General features: G+C 44.6%; 1 protein-coding gene across 1 annotated transcript in view; it reads right to left on the minus strand.

The window, feature by feature from the left end:
* Window positions 1-588: 588 nt before the first annotated feature.
* Window positions 589-23,714, minus strand: part of LOC311228157 (ensconsin-like) — a gene marked incomplete at its 5' end in the record, with an annotated part of 223,863 nt that continues 200,737 nt past the window's right edge. The window contains one exon of the mRNA XM_084314070.1: window positions 589-4,198. Coding sequence (XP_084170196.1) covers window positions 4,178-4,198 — 21 coding nt within the window. The 3' untranslated portion in view covers window positions 589-4,177. The remainder of the gene's footprint in view (window positions 4,199-23,714) is intronic.

The raw sequence follows: 23,714 nt of genomic DNA on the forward strand, positions 1-23,714 counted from the left end.
TTGTCACAGGATATGACGCCGGGGTAGAAGCTAAGTCACACTAGTGATCTGATCACACCATCACACTGGCTCTTCAGCATTTTATTGAGGGTTGTCACTTTTTGGCCAAGCTGCAAAGTCTAAACTCATCACATACTTTTCACCTTAAAACTTTGTTTGTTTATTTTATTGCCTATATTTATTGTAACGTAAAATATAACCGATAGGGCCTACAGACCTTAACTGAACCTTTGTTTACACCATTTATTTTTACTCATGTTTTTATTCAGATCTAATTTTATTGCCTATATTTATGTCTTTCTACCATCGCCCTGCCCATACCTATACCCCCCCCCCCCCCCCCGCCATGCTGCTATGATGTCCGAATTTCCCAATAAAGTAATATCATATCTTAACCTTAACCACTCCCACTACCTACAAATAAAAAAAAACATCCTTCCTACTATATGACAGCCACGTGACCTCTTCCATTTAGGGGGGGGGGGGGGTCCTACCAAGTCATATCCTCGCTAGAACACAAGTCTGAGTGTCAGTCCACACAATTTGAGTCCTTTATTAACATCATGCCATACAGTACATATGGGACATTTGAGAGATGATTTCTGTCCAGTGGTTGGAAGGTCAGAAGTCACCTCGTGAAATTCAGCCCTTTAAACTCCACAGTTAAAAGGGCTTACGTTAGTTTTTCAAAGCTTTGTGATCAGTCTTAGTAAAATATACACTTTGTCATTTATACATAATTTATAGAATATCTATAACTTATTTAAACATTCTGCATTTAAACCCCTTCAAACCCATTTCCAAAAATAGGAGTATAGGCTATGGAAAGTTAACAAATGCCGTTCTTACAGAAATAATGGTAGCTGTCAAACAGTAGTACATAACCTAGAGACACAGATTAACTTAATGAAAATTAATTCCATTTATTGTACTGCAAGAAAAGAAACTCAGTATAAGTGCAAAGCTTTGAGAACCGAATGCTGTGGTGAGTAGCAGCAATGGGACTGGTTTGCGTGAGAATGATGGAACCTATTGTCTCATTTCAAGCATCTAGGAATCCATTTCGCACCCCCTTTCCTTCATGGAGCACAGATAAGTGAAAAGAACGATACGTTCAACATTACACCCCCCTGTATTTGATGACGGGGGTGTGATATAGACATGTTTACATCATATTCATATGAACAAAGCGGGGCTCGCAACTCACTTGTCAATGCTCCAAAGGTGTTTATTTGCGACAAACGTCGAAACGTCTTATATCTGCCGTTTGTCACAAATAAACACCTTTTGAGTATTGAAAAGTGAGTTGCGAGCCCCGCTTTGTTCATGTACTACTGTTTTTACAGTTTGGCTCGGCACCAAGGAACGGAGGATGTGCGTTATTTATTTTTCGGTACATCATATTCATATACACACAGATCTGTACATCATCAAGGAAAGGAAAAGGAAGCCACGTAAGGACTATCGTCAGTGTATCGAGTGGTCAATATGTGCTGGACTCAGAAGTCGGGATGCATATCCTGTTTTGATGACGGCGAGTCTTAGAGCTCGGACCCATGGTTGTTTTCCTATGATCTGATAAGGCAAAGGAACGTCAAAAGTAGCAGCATTTATTGATTTTCCGATCGATCAAAAGATCAATCAATCTATTGGATTAGGTTATTTTTAGAATTCCGTTATTTTCACTGGTAAATTCATTCAAACATAATCTCGTCATTGCTTAGCCAGAAACAAAACAGAAACAAAAACAGAAACAAAAACAAATACTCATTTTCGTTGTCGTCGTTGTGGTACATCCTCTGATGCACGGTGGCTTTGCCACGAGAGGGTCTATGAAGGCTGCTCATTGGCTAACGGAGACAAGTCTGACAGGAAGTATGCAGCTTTGACAGAAGTGTCATGCTAAATCATAACTATCGGACTCTTTAGGAGGTCAATACATCTCATAGAAACACTTGCAAAAGAGGGGCGGGGCTTGTTTTACAGCAAATCTCTACAAAATGAACAGAAGAATGGAGGGTTAGGGGGGGGGGAATCACATTTTGTCTTACAGCAATTATATAAAGCTAAACAAGGAAATCAGTAGTTTACACACGAATTCTCAGTATACTGAGAGAAAACAGTATCTTTCTTGTTTCCATTAGACTTAAAACCCCTGCCAATCTGCCACCCTGCAAAACAAGCCTCTAGCTACAGACTCCGGTAGACATGGCACCTACGCTTTAAGGGCTCGTGGCCACTGGGTGGCTCTCTTTTCTGAGCACTGCACGTCTTTTCACGCTGTTCCCAATGTGGAGAGAGAGAGCAAGAACCACTGCACGTCTTTTCACGCTGTTCCCAATGTGGAGAGAGAGAGCAAGAATCACTGCACATCTTTTCACGCTGTTCCCAATGTGGAGAGAGAGCGAGAACCCCTGCGGTGAGCACCTTTTCTGCTCCGAATGCCTCCCGAGGCGAACTTTGAACTTGTCCATCAGCCAACCAATCACGGTTGAGCAGTGACAAATGAAAAAGTTAACCCTTTCACTACCACTCTACCAAAGGGTTAACCCTTTCACTGCGACGATACATAATGTTAACCCTTTCACTGCCACCCAACAAATGGTTAACCCTTTCACAACCACACCACATAAGGTTAACCCTTTCACTACGACACTACAGAAGGGTTTAACCTTCTGTAGTGTGAAAGGGTTAAAGTGTTGATACAAGGTTTTTCCTTCATTAGCACGGAGGTCACATGACATTGCAATACTGTTGTGTTATACGATAAACACACACACATAGTGCTTTCTTTTCCTCCTTCAGATGCTTTAGTTTGGACACGAGAGCCCAGACTCACGCAGGCCTGTTTCAACAAAGTTCATCATGCAGCGACCGCATTCCAAAAGAAGGCCTTCAGTTTACCGGACATCCTGCCTTTTCTGTAACATTTCTAGAGGAAAAACATCTAAAACCTTAGAATCACAAGACTCATCATAAACCATCTACACAGCGGAACCTTGTGATTCTAAGGCAGCAGCCTCGACAAAGAACTGGGGCCAAGTATCAGAACAGACTGCACAGCGGATGTTATCAATGTACAGGTGTTACTAGTCACCCACAACCCCACAACTGTGTCACATGATGGTTCTGACCTACACTGGCCCCTGTCGTGTGAGAGGGGGGGGGGGGGGGGGATGGTAACAGAGGAACAGGCACCCTGTCATGTGTGAGAGGGGGGGGGAGGTGGTAACAGAGGAACAGGCAGCTCTGGCAGCAAGTTTCCCCTGGAAAGGTTTTGGAGACTTCTTTGGAGGAGATGCCAGCATTGGGAAACAGTCATGGTGCTCTTCAGTGTGTGTGCATGTGTCTGTGTGTGTGTGTCTGTGCGTGTGTGTCTGTGTGTGTGTCTGTGTGTGTGTCTGTGTGAGTGAGAGTGTGTGTGTGTCTGTGTGTGTGTGTCTGTGTGTGTGTGTGTGTGTGAGTGTGAGTGTGTGTGTGTGTGTCTGTGTGTGTGTGTGTGTGTGAGTGAGAGTGAGAGTGTGTGTGTGTCTGTGTGTGTGTGTGAGTGTGAGTGTGAGTGTGTGAGTGTGAGTGTGAGTGTGAGTGTGAGTGTGAGTGTGTGTGTGTGTGTGTGTGTGTCTGTGTGTCTGTGTGTGTGTCTGTGTGTGTCTGTGCGTGTGTGTCTGTGTGTGTGTCTGTGTGAGTGTCTGTGTGAGTGAGAGTGTGTGTGTGTCTGTGTGTGTGTGAGTGTGAGTGTGAGTGTGAGTGTGAGTGTGAGTGTGTGTGTGTGTGTGTGTGTCTGTGCGTGTGTGTCTGTGTGTGTGTCTGTGTGAGTGTGAGTGTGAGTGTGAGTGTGAGTGTGTGTGAGTGTGAGTGTGTGTGTGAGTGTCTGTGTGAGTGAGAGTGTGTGTGTGTCTGTGTGTGAGTGTGAGTGTGAGTGTGAGTGTGAGTGTGTGTGAGTGTGAGTGTGTGTGTGTGTGTGTGTGTGTGTGTGTGTGTGTGTGTGTGTGTGTGTGTGTGTGTGTGGGAATGACACAGAGTCCCGTCCTTTAGCCCGTCTGGCCGTGATAGTACAAGTCCTTTTTCTGTCCCGGATCTCTCCATCTCTCTCTCTCTCCCTCCCTCTCTCCAACCATCTCTCTTCCTGGATCTCTGGTGGGTGGGTGGGTGGGTGTGTGACATCACCACTGTGTGTCTAAGGGTCATCAGATAACATCTGAAATTCCAGAAGAAAGAAATATATGTTATTCATTAGAATCAGAATCAAAATCACTCGCTCCATTATGGAAAAAGTCACAATCACCATTATTTTGGTCAGTATTGAGATCACGGTAATTTAACTCATCATAAACATTTTTTTTTTCATAATGGTTGAAAGACAAATGTGATTAATTTCCCAGCCCTATTATACCCCCTGTACTTCTAGACCACGTCTGAGCATTAAAGGTGCTATGGATAACATCTTTATGTAGATTCATCTTCTTTTTATTTAATTTTTTATAATACATCCACAGAGCTTTTAGAAAAGTTGCAGAATAAAAGTATTGCTTTCACCCCCCAAGAAAGTATTGATTCATTAAAGCCCAACTTGCAGGTTAAACCCTACTCTTCAATTATGGGTAGTTTACATCATTGGTATCTAATTTCATTTTTTTTTTTTTCCATTTGATGCCGGAAATGCCACTCTGAAAGAGTTAAAAAGGTCCATGCACGAATAACATGCACAAGCAAATAAAAAAAGCTTATCAGACGCTAGAGAGCGGTGACGTCAAGCGAGGCAACTTTCCCCTACTTCTGATCCACTACAAGGAGTTTTGACGAGTGCAGAAAGCTATTTCCTTGATCCAAATGGACGCATTACAAGACGCAAATGGGTTTAATCGTCTGAGACTTTGATGGACCAGCTACAACTGGTTGAAACAAGGTAGTTATATAATGTTTTTAATGTCGTAGAAAAAGAACTACATTTACCACTAGGCAGCCTGTTGTTCAGTACAGCAGCGCTACTGGTCTGTCGCCTTATCCCCGGGTTATCCCCGGGTCATAGCTGGCTATATGTATCGCTCTGGCTAACATTACTCCGCTAACGTTAGCATCTGTTAGTCTACTGTCGTGCATGTAAAAGAGTTTTGGGAACGAGTAAAATGTGTAGGTCCTCTTCTCAGACCTGTGAGGCAAAGCACTGCTGCACACACATCCTGCCGGCTAGCAAGCTATGCGCCCCGGCATGTTGATACGATAGTAGCCCCTTTAGCTGCACTCGGTGCATCAGTGACGATAGCTATGAGCTAACTAACGCTACAAGCTCAAACACCTTATAACTACTACTATTGTCGTGTCCATAAGTTCCCTGGCATAATACTTGTGAGGACAAAGGTATACAAAGAGGAGAGAACCATTTTAAATCGGGTATTCATGCCGGCTGGCAAGCTAGTGTTAGCACAATGGCTACCAAGCTAAGCTAAGCTACGGCGTCTGGCGTTCTGGACACAATATGTACAGCGACGCAATGATTTACATTATTACAAATATGGTAACGTGGTTGTGGCTTTTACAAATAGTGGTTGGCTTTGGAGATGGATGGCTATGATCACGGAGCAATAGTGTTGTTAGGTGAAACAGATGCGTTTTCATCACTCCTCGGCTAGTAGCAAGGCTCTCTGCTTCGTGCCACAGCCACTAGCTGTGTGTGACTCTCAGAGCCCCTCGCCCTGCCACTACTGCTGCCCCCTGCTGTCCTGTACCCAGCGTGACGTCATCATTAAAATGACACACGCACGCTATGAAAACCATGGATTGAAATATGCGTGTGCATGGAGGCTGTGGTTTAGTCGACAAAATGTTTGATAAAAACGCTAAAACTGGGTCAATTTCGATAATTTTTTTTTCTCTTCATGAAAGTCAGCGTTGGCCTAGTCACATTGTTTATTGAACAAAAATACAACATGCAAGTTGGCCTTTAATTTATAATATATATATATATATAAAAAAAGTGCAGATCCAAAATGAATGTTGTTGTTGACATGTTGCGTGTGCTGCATGTAGCCCCTCCCCACATGAAATGCACCTGATTGGATAAATGACATGCTGGTGCTCTAGTGCGACCTCTAGTGGCGGACTGTTATCTATAGCACCTTTAACAGCTCGGCACACAGTAATATTTTACTGTGCATATATATATATATATATATATATGTCTGAATATAATTATTATTCTATATACCTACTTATACACCTGCATATATATATATAACTCTGTATGATAGCATGTACAATAATGCTGTGTATACACTGTATATATTGTGGGCGTCGACAAAAACATCACTCGAAACCACTCATGTGATTCTAATGTAAATGTGACTCCGCCCCTGAACTCAGACCTTTGCCCCAAGACACAAACTTCCTTTTTTAAAACAAAGGTTTTTACTATTTAGAGATACTATAACTGTTAGCTGTTACAGTAAATATGTTCTTAATTAAACATTCAAACTGTGATAATATGGAGAAAAAAAACTAAAAACATTTCATAAATTTTTTCATAATCTAACTTCCAGACATGAGTCTCTTATCGCTGGGCCCGGTCACATTATATATATTTATTACATGGCGTTTTCACATATTATATATATATATATCCACATCTGTCTGTACATACTTGCATAATCATTTTTACATATCTGTAAATTCGATATATCTGTACATATCCCTTACCTACTCACTAGTTACGCTGCTGGCCAGTATGACTTACTACTATAGTGTCTTTATTAAGGCTGTCAAAGTTAACGCAGTATTAACGCGTTATCGCCCGATTCTATTAACGCCACTATTTTTTTTAACTCACTATTAACTTTTAAGATTTTTTTATTTATTGATGCTCTCATTGATACTATGTTTGTTTCTGAAGTGTGTGTGTGTGTGTGTGTGTGTGTGTGTGTGTGTGTGTGTGTGTGTGTGAGATATATATAGAGAGAGAGGGGGGTGAGAGAGATGAGGAAGGGGCAAGAGAGAAAGAGAGCTGGGAGAGTGTGTGTGAGAGAGAGAGAGGGGGGGGGGTGTGATTACTCAGCCCTTGTGTGGGTGAATGTAACAAGTTCCTAACATTTTCTTTCCCCTATTATTTCATGCACCCTTGTTTTAAATTATTATTTTCTTTTAAGTTATTTTGTGCATCACTCTGTTTTGAATTTGATGCAAATTTGCAATGCATGAGGGTCATCCTTTTGTGTTAAATGGCTGCATAAAGCAAGCATTTGTTGACTCATGTTGATAAGAGTATTAAAATTTGGAAATTGAAAAAGATCTGTTTAAGGTAGATACAATTCTTTTTAAATGAGATTAATTTGCGATTAATCGCGAGTTAACTATGGACAATCATGCGATTAATCAGATTAAATATTTTAATCGATTGACAGCACTAGTCTTTATACCTGTATAACTGTACATATTAATACTACAACATACAGCTGATTAACACCGTTACTCAGTAGTACTAATTTATAAAATGTATACCCAGTTTAATCACCTGTACATTGTACTCTTACATTTGGACTCTGGTTGGATGCCAAACTTCTTTTCCTTGTCCTGTACTTGTGCCGTATGATGAAGAATACATTTTAATCTAATCTAATACAGGACTCCACCTGGAATATGACGACGGTGTCGTTGACTGCCGGGCCACAACCTGAAGCTGACCTGTGTAATGTGTGGTTACAGATGGATCTTTGATTTTATTATTAATTAGACGGACTAAAGGGAACGCTGTAGATTAATTGAATTTGATTGTGTATTTGGCTTTTACTTGTTTAATGTAGTGAAATTGTGTGGTTTGTTTTTGTATTTGGGCTTCAGAGTAGCTATATATTGTAACACTTTTGTTTACACTTGTTTACGTACTTTTGACTTTCTATTTTATACTTATCTATTTTTTATCTAGCATTTCATATAAAAGTATTCTGTATTTTTGTATGACAACTAATAAAGAAACTAAACAGAAACTAAACTAAACTACACTGTTTCTGCCAGCCAGCTGCCCACCATACCCGACCTCACCCCCCAGAGGTCAACAATGGAAATAAGCCTTTTGGCTTTATTGTGTTTTTAACCTCGATGATTAAAAAAAAATTATGTATGCGCAGGGATTAAAGCTAAAAGAAATCTCCTGACTGAACTTTTTTTCAGGCCAAGTCATATTCTTATTTTAACCTCCACTATATATATTTATTTAATAGCGTTAGCGTTTTAAGGGAACTAGATCATTTTGAACATCTTTCCTATTGCCAGTTTGCTTTTACGTAATATCAATGCTGTTTTCAATTCATTAAATGAAACTGATTGCAAGGGTTGACTGACTTTGTCATACAAATAAACAAATCTACATACTGTAACTTTTCAGTAGTGTATAGTTCAAATTATGTATTGTGTATAGTTCAAATTCAGTGTTGTGTATAGTTCAAATTATGTATCGTCTATAGTTCAAATTATGTATAGTTCAAATTATGTATTGTGTATAGGGCAAATACAGTAAAACGATAGCATTTTAAAACTCTGTCCTGTAACATTTTATGTTTAAAAAGAATGTAGCGTATATCAGCCTATGATTTATGGTAAAGTGGATTCCCTTCTTCAGATGACTTTGGTATCTCTCATAAGAAGACAGGCACATGCTCATGCTCCTCAGTGCAGAGCCCCGTTCCCCGTACCTGGATAACTGAGTTAGCCGGATAATTTCCAGTCAAGCCTGACTTAAGCCGGACCTTCCCATTCCCCGACGATCGATTGTCTAAATCACCATGACAACAGATCAAAAAGTTTGAGCCTGGTCGGGAGCAGGGTTAACTTCAGTTAGCCGGATGAACCATGGCCACGCCCCCGCAAATAAATGACAGCTCGCTTCCTGAAATGATTCTCACAGTCTAGGATCTGCATTATACCATTCTGAATTACGTTTCTGTGCTTCGTTTTCCTAGAGGGGGCTTTTGAAATGTATAATAATAGAACTAAATGCTGATAATAAATCATATTGAGCCTATAGATTTACTTTGTCCTAAATAAAATAATGCACGTCATATACGGCGCTCGGAGTCGCGATACACGCTGCATGTGGTTATTTTAATAACGGCGCATTGCAAATGTGAATCCCGCTGGGATATTTTTAATGAATGAAACCTATCGGCCGTTTGGCTCTGATTAGTTTTATATTCTCCGCTGTAGATTTGCTTAACGGAGCGCCCGGATTGTGTTTCATTCAAGCATAAAATTGAAGTGTCTATGCGTGGATTGTGGATTTTGTGTGATATTGTAACTGGGATTAAAATGTCTGATGAGATGCGCTGTTTGACGGATTTGAGAAATTGAATGAGCCGTTGACGTCACATTAATGCATTTGAGAATAAAGAGATAAAACTTCATTCAAAAGAAAAAATATTCTAAACACGGGTCTCTCATCCATTAATGGATAAACAATGAATCTATCACGTCTGGCACAGTGGCGCAGCGGTAGTGCTCAATCCTGGCAACCGGGCGACCGGTGTTCGAAACCCTGCGTTTCCAATATAATTTTTTGGAATATAATATTAATGATTATACGCAAAAGTAGCCTAGTTTTAAGTTAAAATATTATAAATCTACATGCATTGAGGATGTCATTCTTTATATAGCTCTCAACGTGCACCAAATTGAATTATTCCTACATTGCAAAAAGAAGGAAAAGACTAGGATTCGAACCCGGGCCGTCTGCGTGAAAGTCAAAAGCAGAAACCGTTACACCACAGTGCAGATAAGTAAAAGATCCACCATACATCAATCAATGGGTAAGAGAGCCGTATCCTTATTCTGTATAACAGTTTAACTAATTATTTTCGCTAGCAAGATCTCATTTGATTATTCAATCCATAAACCTACTGCCAGCAGGCAAGTTTAAAGAAATATAATCTGATTGATTGAGGTAATGAGGGACTTAAAATTAGCCTATAGATAACGCATTTAACTTGTCGGCGAGGCGATTGAGCCATACTGCAATCTGTTAATAAAGTTTTAAATCAATTAATCAATCAATGCCGTTAGAAAATCAGGATCTCTGCTATTGATACGTGCTGGCTTTTCAACTGAAGCGGCCGCGCGCACTTATCCTGGGTCTCAAGTCTGGTTCGAGTTAACGAGACTGAATCCACCTTCGAGGAACAGGAAAATCCCGACTTCAAACATCGGGTTAACTGAATCTGGATAATGGGACTCTTGATCGACTTAGTTGAACCAGGTACGGGGAATAGGGCCCAGGGCTGATTTTTCTATTTTTCTCTCATCCCAATTTCGTATTATCCAATTCTTCCCTCCCCTGTCTCGAACGTTGCTAGACCATGCCTTTGATTGATTGATTGATTGAAAAGTTTATTAACAGATTGCAGAATGGGTACAGTACAGCTCAGTACATACAATTGTTAAGGGGATGCAGACCAGAGAAAGACTTTCGTCTTGTTTACATCAGGGTCCCCCATTTTCAATGCATCATAACATATATGACATACACAACATACAGATAGACAGTACTGCTACATCTATACATTTATGACATACCAGATTTGCAAATACAGTAGTTTGTGATACAAAAAGTGTCCAGAAAAAGAGCGTATATACATTTGATGTAGAAACTGTACATTGGACACAGACTGAGCTTCTTCCCCTCAGCCGCCAGGCTGATCAATGCCTCAGGCCCCCCCCCCCCCCCCCCCCCTCTGCCCCCAAGTGACACTGGCACAATGACACTGACTGCACTGCACTAGTCCGTACGGGAACTCTGCACTCTTCACTTCATATATATATATGTATTTTATTGATTAATCCTCCACTGCACTGTTTCGTTTCTTGTCATGTGTCTGTGTTGGTGTTGTTTACTGTAAAAAAAAGAAAAGAAAATGCATACACTGTATTGCTGCAACAATTACCAATGTGTTTTTACACAAATGGCTCAATAAAGGAATCTGAATCTGAATCTGGAAGAGGTTGGGTAGGTGGGGTGGGGTTGGGTGGGGGGTAGGGGGCTGTACATTGGCGGTGGGGAGGGGGGAGGGGGTTTGGTAGGGGGGGGGTGGGGGACACTGTACACTGTACATTGGAATACTGACAAAGCCATACTTGGTCATTTACTGTACAACTGGGTTAGGACATTTGTAGGGGCCAGTTTCGAATTGCAGTCTCCCGTAGGTGTTCTTTGAGAGTGTTTTTGAAAGTGGGTAGTGATTCACATTCCTTTACAGCTTTGGGTAGGGCGTTCCACATTGATGTGGCATAATTGCGAAACGTGTTTAGTCCCTTGTTTGAGCCGAATCTGGGTTTAACATGATTTGTGGAGCTCCCTCTGGTGTTGTGATCGTGGTATTCACTGACCTTTGGGAAGTATTTTGACATGTACATGGGTACCATGGTCGTGTAGTGTGGACTTGTAGACCAGGCCCATTGCAAGTTGCTGTACTATGTCCTCTACTCTAAGCCATCCTAGGTTGTCAAAGTGGGCAGGGGTGAGGTGGGTTCTAGGAGTCAGGTCAAGCAGTAGTCTGACTAGTTTGTTTTGGGATGTTTGTAATTAGTTTGTTAGTGCCTTTAAGGTGCTTTGGTACCATGAGGTGCAAGCATAGTCGTAGTACCCTTGAATGAGTGCTCCTGCCAGAGTCTTCAGGGTATTCTTGTTTACCAGAGAGGAGATCCGGTACAAGAATCGAGTTCGTTGGTTGACTTTTTTATTACATTGGATGCCATTTTGTCACAGGAAAGATTAGCCTCTAGGATGGAACCCAGGTAGGTAATTTCATCTTTCCTTGTGACAATATTGTCACCCACTGTAACTGAGAAGCCGTCGGTCTTGCTGAGTTTGTTATTTGAACCGAAGAGAATGGACTCTGTTTTGCCCATGTGTAATGATAGTTTGTTGTCGGCGAGCCATATGCAGATTTTGCCTAGTTCCGAGCTGAGGGCCTTTTCAACCTGTAACTTGTTCTTGTCAGAGACCAGAAGGGCTGAGTCGTCCGCAAACAGGAACAAGTTGCAGTCACAAGCTGATGACATGTCATTTGCATAAATTAGGAATAGTAGTGGTCCTAGTATGCTTCCTTGTGGAACACCACAGCTCACTGTGAGGGGGGGGGGGGATAGGGTACCGTTTACCTCCACCATCTGTTCTCTCCCCTCCAGGTAGGATTGTATCCAGCTCACTGATAGACTATCAAAACCAATTGCTTTTAGCTTGTCAATCAGAATGGTGTGATTGACAGTGTCGAAGGCCTTTTGTAGGTCCAGCATGACCATGCCGCAGTATTTGCCCGCGTCCACCTCTTGTTTGATGTGGTCGTTCAAATAGAGAAGGCATGTGTCAGTGGAGTGGGATGTTCTGAAACCAGATTGGAATTCGTAGATTCGATTTTTTTCCGCGAGGTACTTTTCGACCTGTTCGTATACTATTTTTTCCATGACTTTCGAGGTGGATGTAAGGATAGAAACAGGGCGGTAGTTGCCTGGGTCTAATTTGCTGCCCTTTTTGTGCAGGGGTGTTACTCTCGCAATTTTGAAGTCCTTGGGGACGTGTCCCTGGTCGGCTGCAATGTGGACGAAGCCTTGCATCACGTGTCCCCTCCGGTACACGAGGAGGCAGCTGTCGCATCTTTTCACCGCAGCAGCGCGATCTCTCAGTGGTGAGGAGTAACGCATGGGAGGCTCACACTGCCCCCGATACTTCCTGATTCTGCTGTAGGAGTCGCTGTCCACAACGTCCGATCCCCACCCACCGGCTTTCCCACCCCCTAATACTGCCAATTGTGTTAGTATGAACGACCAGCCAAGCCGGAAGCAACGCAGAGAGCTGGGCTCGAACCCAGCATCTCCTGCGTTAGTGGCGAGCGCCTTGCCCACTGCGCCACTTAGCCGCCCCCGCTGATTTCCATTTTGGAGGCGTTTTTCTCTGTTGCCTTCATGTGGGACTTGATAATGGCTAAGCCTTCATAATTATGTCTCAATGTTCAGCCTGGCCCTGTCTTTTTCAATGATGTCATCCATGATGTTAAATGATCCTTCGACAAGAGGGCCAGTGAACAATGACAGAAGGGCCTTTACCAACTTCCCTAAGATGGGGAATATCATCCCTCCTTCTGGCGTCTTCATGGCCAAGATCTTACTCCACCAGTCAACATCGATCCGTTCAGTATTCTCCTCAAAGTGTTTGGCCTGTGCTCCTACATCTGGTAGGCTCGCACCTCTTCATTCAGTTGACCAAGCTCCTCAGATTTCACTGCATTTGGCAAGGACTTGGCTAAGGTGTTGAATGCAAATGATGTATTGTGTATAGTTCAAATGTAGCAGGTGTAGTGGCTCTGACTCCAGGAGTGGAGGAGGAGGATTTTGAGGCTGTAGCAGGTGTAGTGGCTCTGACTCTTGGGCCCTCATTTATCAACGTTGCGTACGCACAGATATCAGGCTGGCTAGCTACTTAGCTGGTATGAGCGTTTAGGGGGATAACGCTGTGATAGGGGCTCGTGCAATGTTATGATTAGAAGCGGTATGGTGAGGCGAATTATGGGATATAGTTGAGTGGAGCGATTGTTTGATAACAACGTTGATTGAGAGTTGTTTGCAAAAGTAGGACGCTTCGGTTGTAATGATTGTATGGCTCTGGGCGAGGGCACCGCAGTGCACCCTTGGGAAACGGAGAGCTAAGCTAGGCTATGCTAGGCTAATGGCTAGAGCTAATGGCTGGCTATTAAGGTCAAGCTAGTGTCTTCACATCCGTTGACAACAAGCCTTTGAACCGGAAGTCGTTTTTTTGTTTTTTTTTTTTTTTTGGTCTTTTTCCCCCTCCATTTTCCTCCGATTTTTTTTTCTCCCATCCCAATGTTAGTCGTATGCCAATTCCCAGTCCCTTCCTGGTCGCTGCGCACTTACCCCCCACAGTCAGATCATCTGGGAGAGTGGAGGCTACCACGTGCTTCCTCCGACACACGTCCAGCCAATCACAGCTTCTTTTCACCTGGCAGTGCGGATTCTCATCGAGAGGGCGTAGCGTGTGGGAGGACCACACTATCCCCCTCGAGTCCTATCCGCGCTTAGCAGGCGCCCCGACCGAACTGTAGGAGTCGCTGTTTACAACGACCCGGACCCACCCCGCCAGCTTCTCCCACCCTCTAATACAGCCAATTGTATTAGTGCAGACGGCCAGCCAAGCTGGTGACAACCCCGGAGCTGTGAGCTGGATTCGAACAGGCGAATCCAGCTCACAGCTCCGGGGCTGGTGACGAACGCAATCTCCGCTCGGCCACCTAACCGCCCTGAACCGGAAGTCGTTCTAAGTTAAGCTACTTATGCTAAGCTAAAGCTAACGGGGCTATTGAGCTAAACTGTGCTAACAATGCTGAGGGGCAGGGTACGGGTGATTCTTTTCATGTTGTATGAACGTACGTTATTATTAGGGATGTCCGATATTATCGGCCGACCGATATTATCGGCCGATATCGGCAGTAAAATGTGATATCGGAAAATATCGGTATCGGTAAAAAAAAACTAAAAAACAATAACAATATATATATATATATATATATATATATATATATATATATATATATATATGTTTTTTTTTTACATTTATTTAACCTTTATTTACCCAGGCAAGCAAGTAAGAACCAATTCTTATTTTATTTATTGTCAAAAGTATGCATGTTGGTTTAATTCAACAACAAGAGATATGTAATGTTAATTTTAACTTTTTTAATTATCATATTTTGCACAGATAATGCTTACATTTAGAAAGCCTTTTGAATGCATCCAGTGAAATTATTAGTTACCTGAAATTATTCCGTTTCTTTTGGGGGAAACCCTGCATATATCGGTATCGGTTGATATCGGTATCGGTATCGGAAATTAAGAGTTGGACAATATCGGAATATCGGTATCGGTAAAAAAGCCAATATCGAGCATCCCTAGTTATTATATTTTGTACTGCGTGTGACGTAGAGTTGTGTTGTACTGTAGACAGTTGACATTGTTTTGTGTAGAGTCTGTAGCATTATGCAACTTGTGACCGCCAGCGGAGGGATAGCAGAGCACGACTTCCGAATTAACAGGAAGCGTCATAGCGGCCATTTTGGACAGGAAGTGCCGTAGCGGCCATTGTTGGACACGTGACCGGATTTTTGACGGGAAGCCCCGTAGCGACCATTTTAGTTGTAGTTTTTTATCGTCTTGTTCCGTTGTCTAATGGCGGAGGGAGATAAATGTGTGCAGCTCTGGTTAAACGAGATTGGTAAGTGGTTTGTATTTTTGCTTTGTGTTGTAAACAATGATCTGGGAGTGGTTTTGGTTGTGTTACTACAAGTTTTGTGTAGCAAAAGGGGAGAGTATGTACAGCATGTGATGATTAGATTATGGGAGATAGTCAGGGGGGAGGAATTCAATAACAAGGGTGTAGGCTGCAGACAGGGCAGTGAGTTTGTTAAGGGGAAATTATTTAATGAATACATGAGCCTGTATCTGGTTAGAATTCACAACTTAGCTACTTGGGGTAAATGTATAATTAATAAATAGGAACATACATATACGCATTGGACCTGTAAAACTGGGCAATAGTATGTTACACAAGTGTATAGTCTTGACCAAGTGGGGTTTGAGAGAAGCTACAGGCTGAGTTGGGAAAGCGCTCTACACTGAAAAAAACATATTGCTTGCATTATATTTAATTAATACATCTACATTAGAATCATATGTCACATATGTACAGAGTTAACGTTCCCAGAAAATCCTGTTTACAGTTTTTTGAGTCTTAGCATGTTGGAACTAACCACTAATAATGTTTTATTTCTAACGAGTGGCGTTTGATAAAGATGCTTATATTTGTAATATGCATGAATATTGTTGTGTAAAGATGTGATTTTAAATCTGTTTAGAGTGCAATTATTTTGAGATTGTGTTTATGCTTATTTTAGATTGTTAAATCTTTAATACAATTGGTTTACATAGGCTGTTGTTTTATATTAAGATTGGTTGCAAGTCCTTGAATCATAATAGGATAATTTAATGATGGGGGCTTGTTTATATGATTTTAATGATTATGATTGTGTTTACAGTAGTTGAAATGATTGCTTTCATTCCATAATTCTCTGTGCTCAGGATACTGTCTGACTAAAATGGTAGGCAAGTGTATGTTAATTTTAAACGCTGGGGGGAGGGGAGATTAGCCTTCCCCCTAGAAGAGTAGGAATGTGTGATTATTCAAACCTGAGGGCGGCTTGCCTCTGGGGGGATGAAATGTGTGTATAACCCTTTTGATGATTTACAGGGGGCCTATATTCACTGAGAGAGTAGATAGGGTCTTTGTGTCAAGGGCCTTTATGCTAAAGGGAGTCTGTATGCGTAGGTCACGGGGGAAGCCAAGGGGGGATGGTAACGCCTGTTGTGTATGATCACTGTTACAGGTCACAGGTGAAGATAGGGGAGAACAGTCAAAGTGAGATAACAGATGGAGTTATTTTTGCAACTGGGAAAGGGGTTGGGACAATACGTGATCAAAGGCAGCATGCTGGCCATAGGAAGTGACAGATAGGACATGGCAGGAAGTGGAGACAAAGGGCTAATACAGGACAGCTGAGTGAGTGAGTGAGAAGATCAATAGGGGCCAGTTCAGACGCTGTTATGACGTTGAATGACTAACTAATTGATTAGAAGGAATAACGTTAGACTCTCAGGGTACTAGGAATGCTTTGAGATTCTATCGTTGAGAGGGAGTTCCTAGACTCTTTCTGGCAGTGGGTAAGGATACAGTAAGGAGGCTGTGGTGCAGAGATGAGTGTAGATTGTGTTTAGCCTGAAGAAAGCTGAGAGCAGGAAGGAAGAAACAACTAACAATTGAATGAGGACTAATGAGTTATGTATTGTTGTGGTTGTGCGTTATGTTGAATGAGAGTTTTGATGCATGAGTGAAACAAGCGTGAATGGCTTTGTCTTTGAGTGTTTACCTAGAAATGTGAGGATGAGTTGAGTGGCGTGTGAGTGCGTGTCTGAGTGTATTTTGATTTCAGTGGGTGATTGAGGCTGTGAGATATTGAATGAAAGGAGTTTGTTTTGTTTCATATCATTTGGTTGAATGACAAGGTTTATTTTTTATTTTAAAAAGCGGTGGTAATTTTGATTTATTGCTTTCATTTGATTTTATTTCTTTTAAATGTCTTAGAAGTTAACAGCCACTGATGAGTAATCAGTATATGTATGGATGAGGTATTGAATTTAAATTTTTAGATTTCTTTTCTATTTTTAATCTGTAATTTTCTGGACTGAAATGTGTTTGAATGGAGCCTGTGGAGCTGTCAAGTCACAAGGACATGTTTGAATGGAACGGTTGTGTGATGATGATGATGATGAGTGAAAAGGATGAGTGCATGTGGTGTTTGAAGCTTGTTATTTTTGTTCCTTTGATGTTTTTGGATATGCGTGGATATGTATGGATGCCACAACAGAGTGGTGTGTGTTTATTGGCGTGTATGACTTTGTTTAATTTTTCTTTTGTGTTTAAAAACTATTTTTCATGATCGGGGTGAGAGGGGAGAGAACTGATGAAGGCTGAAGGACGTCGGAACAGGATGTCATATGAGCTAAGTAGTTCGATCACATTGTGTGGATTATCAAGATGGCTTCTCTTACAAGTATGCTGTTATATTGTGTAAAAGAATTTGCATTTTGCTTTGTCTCTTCACAGCTCAGTCGAGGGGGGGGAATGCAGATAAACTCAGAGGACGCATGGAATACATTACTGTAACTGAGGGGTACAATTCCCTGACTGTATTGATAAGTATGGTATCATTAAACCACTACTGAGTTATGTACTTTACTACTGGCCATACCGTACACAGGTATATGTGATGAACACCCACACAATAACACGGCTTAACAAAGAAAGTCCTGTTTGGAATATTTATTAGAAGAGCAGCAATATTATATTACAGTATTGAGAATTAGAGTCGCGCTTGTAAGGCGAAGAATGTGCATGAATAGGTCAAGAGCGTAAGTCCATGAGCATATTACGATGGGGATAATTAATACCACCTGTAGCATAAGAATTATATAAGGTACACTCGTAGGTCAGCTGGAGATACTAGGGGGGTTCCCTCCGGTTGTAAGCCAGCAGGGGAGAGGAATTGTCGGGAGCAAAAGTCTGGATCAACGAGGAATAAAGACACTCCAGGTACAGGAGACGGTGCAATAATCCCTTGGTCCTTAGACAAAGCAACAGCTATACTCCGGTATGCACTGCAGCATGGATGAAAGCTAGCCAGCCTCTGAGTCCTAGAGGCGGGCTCGACGGGGCTCCTCACAGGGTAAATCCCACACGGTAGTGGGGGTAGACGGTTCTCTGCTCCAGCAGCCACAGGACCAAAGCAATATAATCCAGCCGAAAAGGGCTCTGCATTCGTCGGTGTAGGTTATCCAGTGTACATATCCACACGGTTCTCGTCTAGGGCTCCTCGGATGGCGGCACAAGGTTAGGCCGCCCAGCCTGGATAAGCACACTAGCTCGGTACGATGAAACGGTGGTAATGCTGGTCACTGTAGAACGGTAGCCGCACGATACACTATACATAATAGACTATTACTTTATAATAGAATAAGTCGAACTCGACGATACAGCGTTAAACTCTGACACTTTAGCTATCAATTCGCACGCGGTCTCAAGGCTCTATTTAGGGGCAAAAACGGGCCCACTTCACGGCACGTTGTATCGTGGTGAAGGCTTCAACTTGTTGGGGTAACTAAGTTCTAGGATAAGTGCTCAACTACTGCTGTATCCACCTGCGACGTATTTATACGTAAGGTGAATAATCTAGTGCCAACCTTATTTCTGTCTCGTATTACTGCGCAAACCTGGGCATGTTGAGACATGTCTTAGCGGTGACTTTGAACTAGACATTGGGGGTATGGCCGTAGCGCCTAGGGGGTCGCTGTCCAATAGGAGAACGAATATTATGATCTGGCCTGTACCTAGGTAAAGGGATATTCCGTGTATATGTACAAAGAATATACAAGGGATATCAGACGATATACAAATACTATACAATATATCTCAAGTAATAAATATATATATTCGGTTTAATCTGACCCTTTGTAACAGCCGCCTCCTAATTAGTCCGCACCTAATTAGATAAGCAGAGACAGATTAACCGCCTTGTCCACTACTCAATGTCCGTTGTGAGGAGTAGGGCAATTCACAAAGTCAGGGGGTCATGGTCGTCGTTGAGAGAGTCGGGGAGCCTTGGCAACTCTATCAGCCTCGCCACGGGTCGGGTGTATGTCCGCCCATGGACGAGCACTTCTGCCGCTCTGACCTTTCCGTCGGCACCAGTGATCACTTTGCTTACGCGGCCGGCCGGCCACATAGCTCGGGGTAGTGACTGGTCGATAATCATGACGACTGTGCCCTCCGTCAAATTGTCTCTTTCTTTTACCCATTTCTGGCGGGTCTGTAGAGACGGTAGATAGTGGAGGAGGAAACTGTTCCAAAACTTGTCAGCCAATACTTGACTGTACCTCCACATTCTTCGGCCGTTCGCTTCCTCAGGTCTGTACACTGTCTGTGGGAGCGCGGGGTCCAGCCGCCCCATCAAGAGAGTGTTGGGGGTGACTGGGTCGACATCTGCTACATCACTTGAGACGTAACCGAGGGGCTTTGAGTTCAATACTCCCTCGATCTCCGTGAGGACTGTCGTGAGGACTTCTTCCGCCACGGTCTGGGCCCCAAGCACGGCGTACAGGGCTGTCTTTATTGAACGTACTTCTCGTTCCCAAGTTCCCCCGAAGTGAGGGGCATTCGGGGGGTTAAACTGGAAATCAATCTGAGAGGGAGCGAGGTGGGTCTTAAGTTCTGGGCCCATAGCCTGGAAGCTCTCTCTCAGCTCTCTTTCTCCGCCTTTGAAGTTTGTCCCGTGATCAGACAATAATATAGACGGTTTTCCTTTCCGTGCTGTGAATCTCCGGAAGGAATGAGTCCGTACTCATGGTTGGAAGGAGTTCTATGTGTATCGCTCGGGTGGTCATGCATTTGAATACAATACCCCACCTCTTCTCCGTCCCTCTTCCTTTCTTCACATACAGCGGACCGAAACAGTCCATACCGGTGGAGTGAAAGGGCTTGTCGCCGAGTCGAAGGCGACAGGGGGGTAGGTCAGCCATCCTGGGTATACTGGGCTGTGCTCACCACTTGCGACAGTCTAGACAGGTCCGCTGGAAGCGTCGTACTGCTTCTCTTCCTTGCAGTATCCAATAGCGACGTCTGATCTCAGCGAAGACTCTCTCTGCCCCGGCGTGGTGCACGTCCTCGTCGTATTTCTTTATGATGAGCTCTGTGACCTTGTGTCGGCTGTTGAGAACTATCGGGAACTTGACGTCATCCGTTAAGTCTGGGGCCCTTCTCAGACGACCACCCACTCTGATGAGATTATGGGCGTCGCGCTCAGGGGCCTGGTCGAGCAGTCTGCTGTCTGACGGGACTGGCTTTGATCCCTGCAGACAGTCTAGCTCGTCGGGGAACGAGTCTCTTTGGGCTCGCTGTAGCAGAAGGAGTTCTGCTTCTTCGTAATTAGCTGCATTAATGGCAGTAGTGGAGGGGACCTCAGGGTGGTGCCACAGGAATGTCTTTAACTGCGCACTCTCAAGGGTAGGGCAGTCGTCTATGTTGGGATCTGTGGGGACTGGTGTGTGCGTCAACCCACAGAACATAGATTTCTTCATCTCTGCCTCCTCTTGGCTAGCCTCCCGTGGGGTGGGTGTAGGCCACTCTTCTTCCGGGAGCTTGAGGAACTCGGGACCGTCACTATAGAGATTGTGACGTGTGAGGTCATCCAGGGACATTCCCCGTGTGATGACGTCTGCTGGGTTCTGTTTTGTGTCCACGTACCTCCAGCATGCTGCTTCTGTTAAATCTTGGATCTCTGTGATTCTGACTCCCACGAAGACCTTGTATCTACACGAATCGGACTGGATCCATGTGAGTACGGTCATGGAGTCTGACCACAGGATTGTTCTTTGTACCGGGATGGTGAGTTCACGTTGGATTAACGTGGCGAGTTGCGCTCCTACTAGGGCTGCGCAGAGCTCTAGACGCGGGATCGATTATTGCTTGCGGGGGGCTATTCTTGAACGAGCCAGGATGAAGGCGGTATGTATTTCTCCTCCCTCCTCTCGGGCCCGCAAGTAGGCCACCGAACCGTAGGCTACTTCAGAGGCGTCGCTGAAGACGTGCAGGTCCATCTGACACGTCTCCAGCCGCACTGTGGGTGGGAAGTAGCTGCGGCGTATGTTGACACCTGGGAGCGAGCTGAGTTCTGTTTCCCACTCTCTCCATGTGGAAGCAAGGTGGTCGGGTAAGGGGTCGTCCCAGCCCTGGTCCTTGTCCCATAGCGCTCTTACAATCATCTTTGCCCTGGTGGTGTAAGGTAGAATACATCCCAACGGGTCATATTGTCTGGCGAGTGTTCTGTATACACTCCGTCTTGTGGTCGGTAGTGAAATCGACCTTCCCTGCTCCTTGGTCAGGGGTGTGTGTCTATAATGGAGCGAGTCTGTTTTGAAGCGCCAGACTAGTCCTAATGTCATTTCTTGGGCTTCACCTGGGATGGTCGCCATCCAGGTCTCGCTGCTTGCTGCCTTGTCCTCTGGGGAGAGGCTGCGCAGTACTTGAGGGTCGCTGCTGGCCCACTGCCGGAGATCAAAGCCGCCTTTGATCAGGGAGGCGCGGAGCTTGAGTAGGAGGGCCTCGGCCTCTTCTGGCGTCGAGACGCTTTGCAGACAGTTGTCCACGTAGAAACTCTTTTCTACACTTTGTCGGACCTCCTCGTCAGCCGCTGGGTCCTCTGCGACATGTTTTTGCAGTGCGAACGTAGCACAGCATGGGCTGCATGTGGTTCCGAAAGGGAGGACTTCCCATTGATAGATGGATGGTTGCTCATTCCCGATCCTCTCTCTCCATAAGAACCGCAGCAGGGGCTTGTCCTCTTCCACTAGTCGCACCTGCAGGAACATCCCTTTGATGTCGCCGCTGATGGCCACCTTGTTCTGGCGGAAACGTAGCAACACGCCTAGTAGAGAGGGGCCGAGTGTTGGGCCGGGCAAGAGCTCTTTGTTCAGATTTTGTGATCCGATCTGGTAGCTGCAGTTAAACACAATACGATCCTTGCCGTTGTGGTGGACCTTGTGGTGGGGCACGTACCATGATTCGGTCGTCTGATCGGCCTCTTGAATGTCAATTCTCTTTATGTGTCCCGCTGTGATTAGCTTGTCAATCTCAGCGCGGTACACAGTGGCTTGAGCGGGGTCTCTGGCTAGGCGCCGCTCGGTGTTCAGTAGATATCGCTCCGTCGCTTCTTTTGGGGCGTGGAAGGTAGGCATACCCTCTCGCCTCAGGAGTGGAGTTGCGTATCTCATCACTCCGTTGACTTTGACTCTCTTTGTCCCCTGCTCGAGGAGGGCTATGGCATAAATGTCTTCCTTGGAACGAATGTGTTTCTTTTCGTTCTTAAAGGGCATTGTCTCTAGTGTCCATAGCCTCTCGACGTGCTGTAAGAGGGTGGTGTCTTCTTCTGTCACTCTGGAGTGGAGGCAGCGAGTGGCTGCTGTTCGGTTGGGAGACCTGGAGAGGGGGCCTTGTAGTGTCCATCCTAGGCGGGTCTCGACTGCTGCTGGACAGCCTCTGGGCCCAATGTGGACCCGGTCCATCGGGACGATGAGGTGTGCGTGGTCGGATCCTATGAGCAGGGTCGGGGTGGCGCCGTCTATGAGCGGTATAGGTAGTTGACGCAGGTGCACGTATTTGTCCATCAGCTTGGCGATGGGGTAGGTGTACCGCGACAGGCCTATGTCTTGGCTGGTGAAAGCGTTAGTGATCCTATACCGTCTCTCTGGCTGCCCGCTTGCTGCGATAGTGAAGGAGACGTTCTCACCCTTGATTGTCTTCAGGTCTCTTCTTATAGTCCGAATCGTCATCGTTTCTTCGCTCCCCCGCAGACCCAGCTGGGCCGCAGCGGATGCGAGGAGGAGAGTCTTTTCTGACCCGTCGTCAAGGACGGCGTAGGTGTCCATGACCTTGTCCTCGTAGCTTAATGTCACTCGGACCACCTTCAAGAGCACCCGGGAGCCCCCGCTGCTGGCGGGGTCAATATACATGACGCTTGCTTTGGTGCTGCTTGAGGGTGCGGGTTTCTTTCTGTTACTGTCATGTAAGACGTCCAAGTGGGCTCCGTCACACCGACTGCACCTCTTCTTCAAGCGGCACTCGGCTGCCATGTGGCTGCGCGCACAGCGGTAACAGCGGCGGTTGGACTTTATCCATTGACTCACCTCGTCGGCGGTCATCTTCTTGAACGTGTCACAGTGTGACAGCCAATGTTCTTCCTCGCAGTACTGGCATACAATCTTCCACTTCTCTTTCGTCGAGGGGGTGCTGTGGTTCTTGTTACGCGGTACTGATTCGGCTTGGTGCATGACGGTCACCAGCCTGCGGTTATCGTTTGATCTCCGAGGTCCCTCTCTGGGGCTTGGTCCACTCCGCACGAACGTATCCAGTCGTAGGCTGCTGACTTCTCTCGCGAGGAAGTCGGCCAGGTCTAGGAGGGATGGCTCGGGACCGTTGGGATCACGGTGGTCTCTTTGCCGCCTGAAGCGCTCTTGTCGGGCGGGAGGAAGCTTCTCTAATACATTAGAGTTCGCGTACAGTTCGT

The sequence above is a fragment of the Notolepis coatsorum genome (assembly GCF_963971535.1).
Source record: "Notolepis coatsorum genome assembly, chromosome: 5".
Lineage (NCBI taxonomy): Eukaryota > Metazoa > Chordata > Actinopteri > Aulopiformes > Paralepididae > Notolepis > Notolepis coatsorum.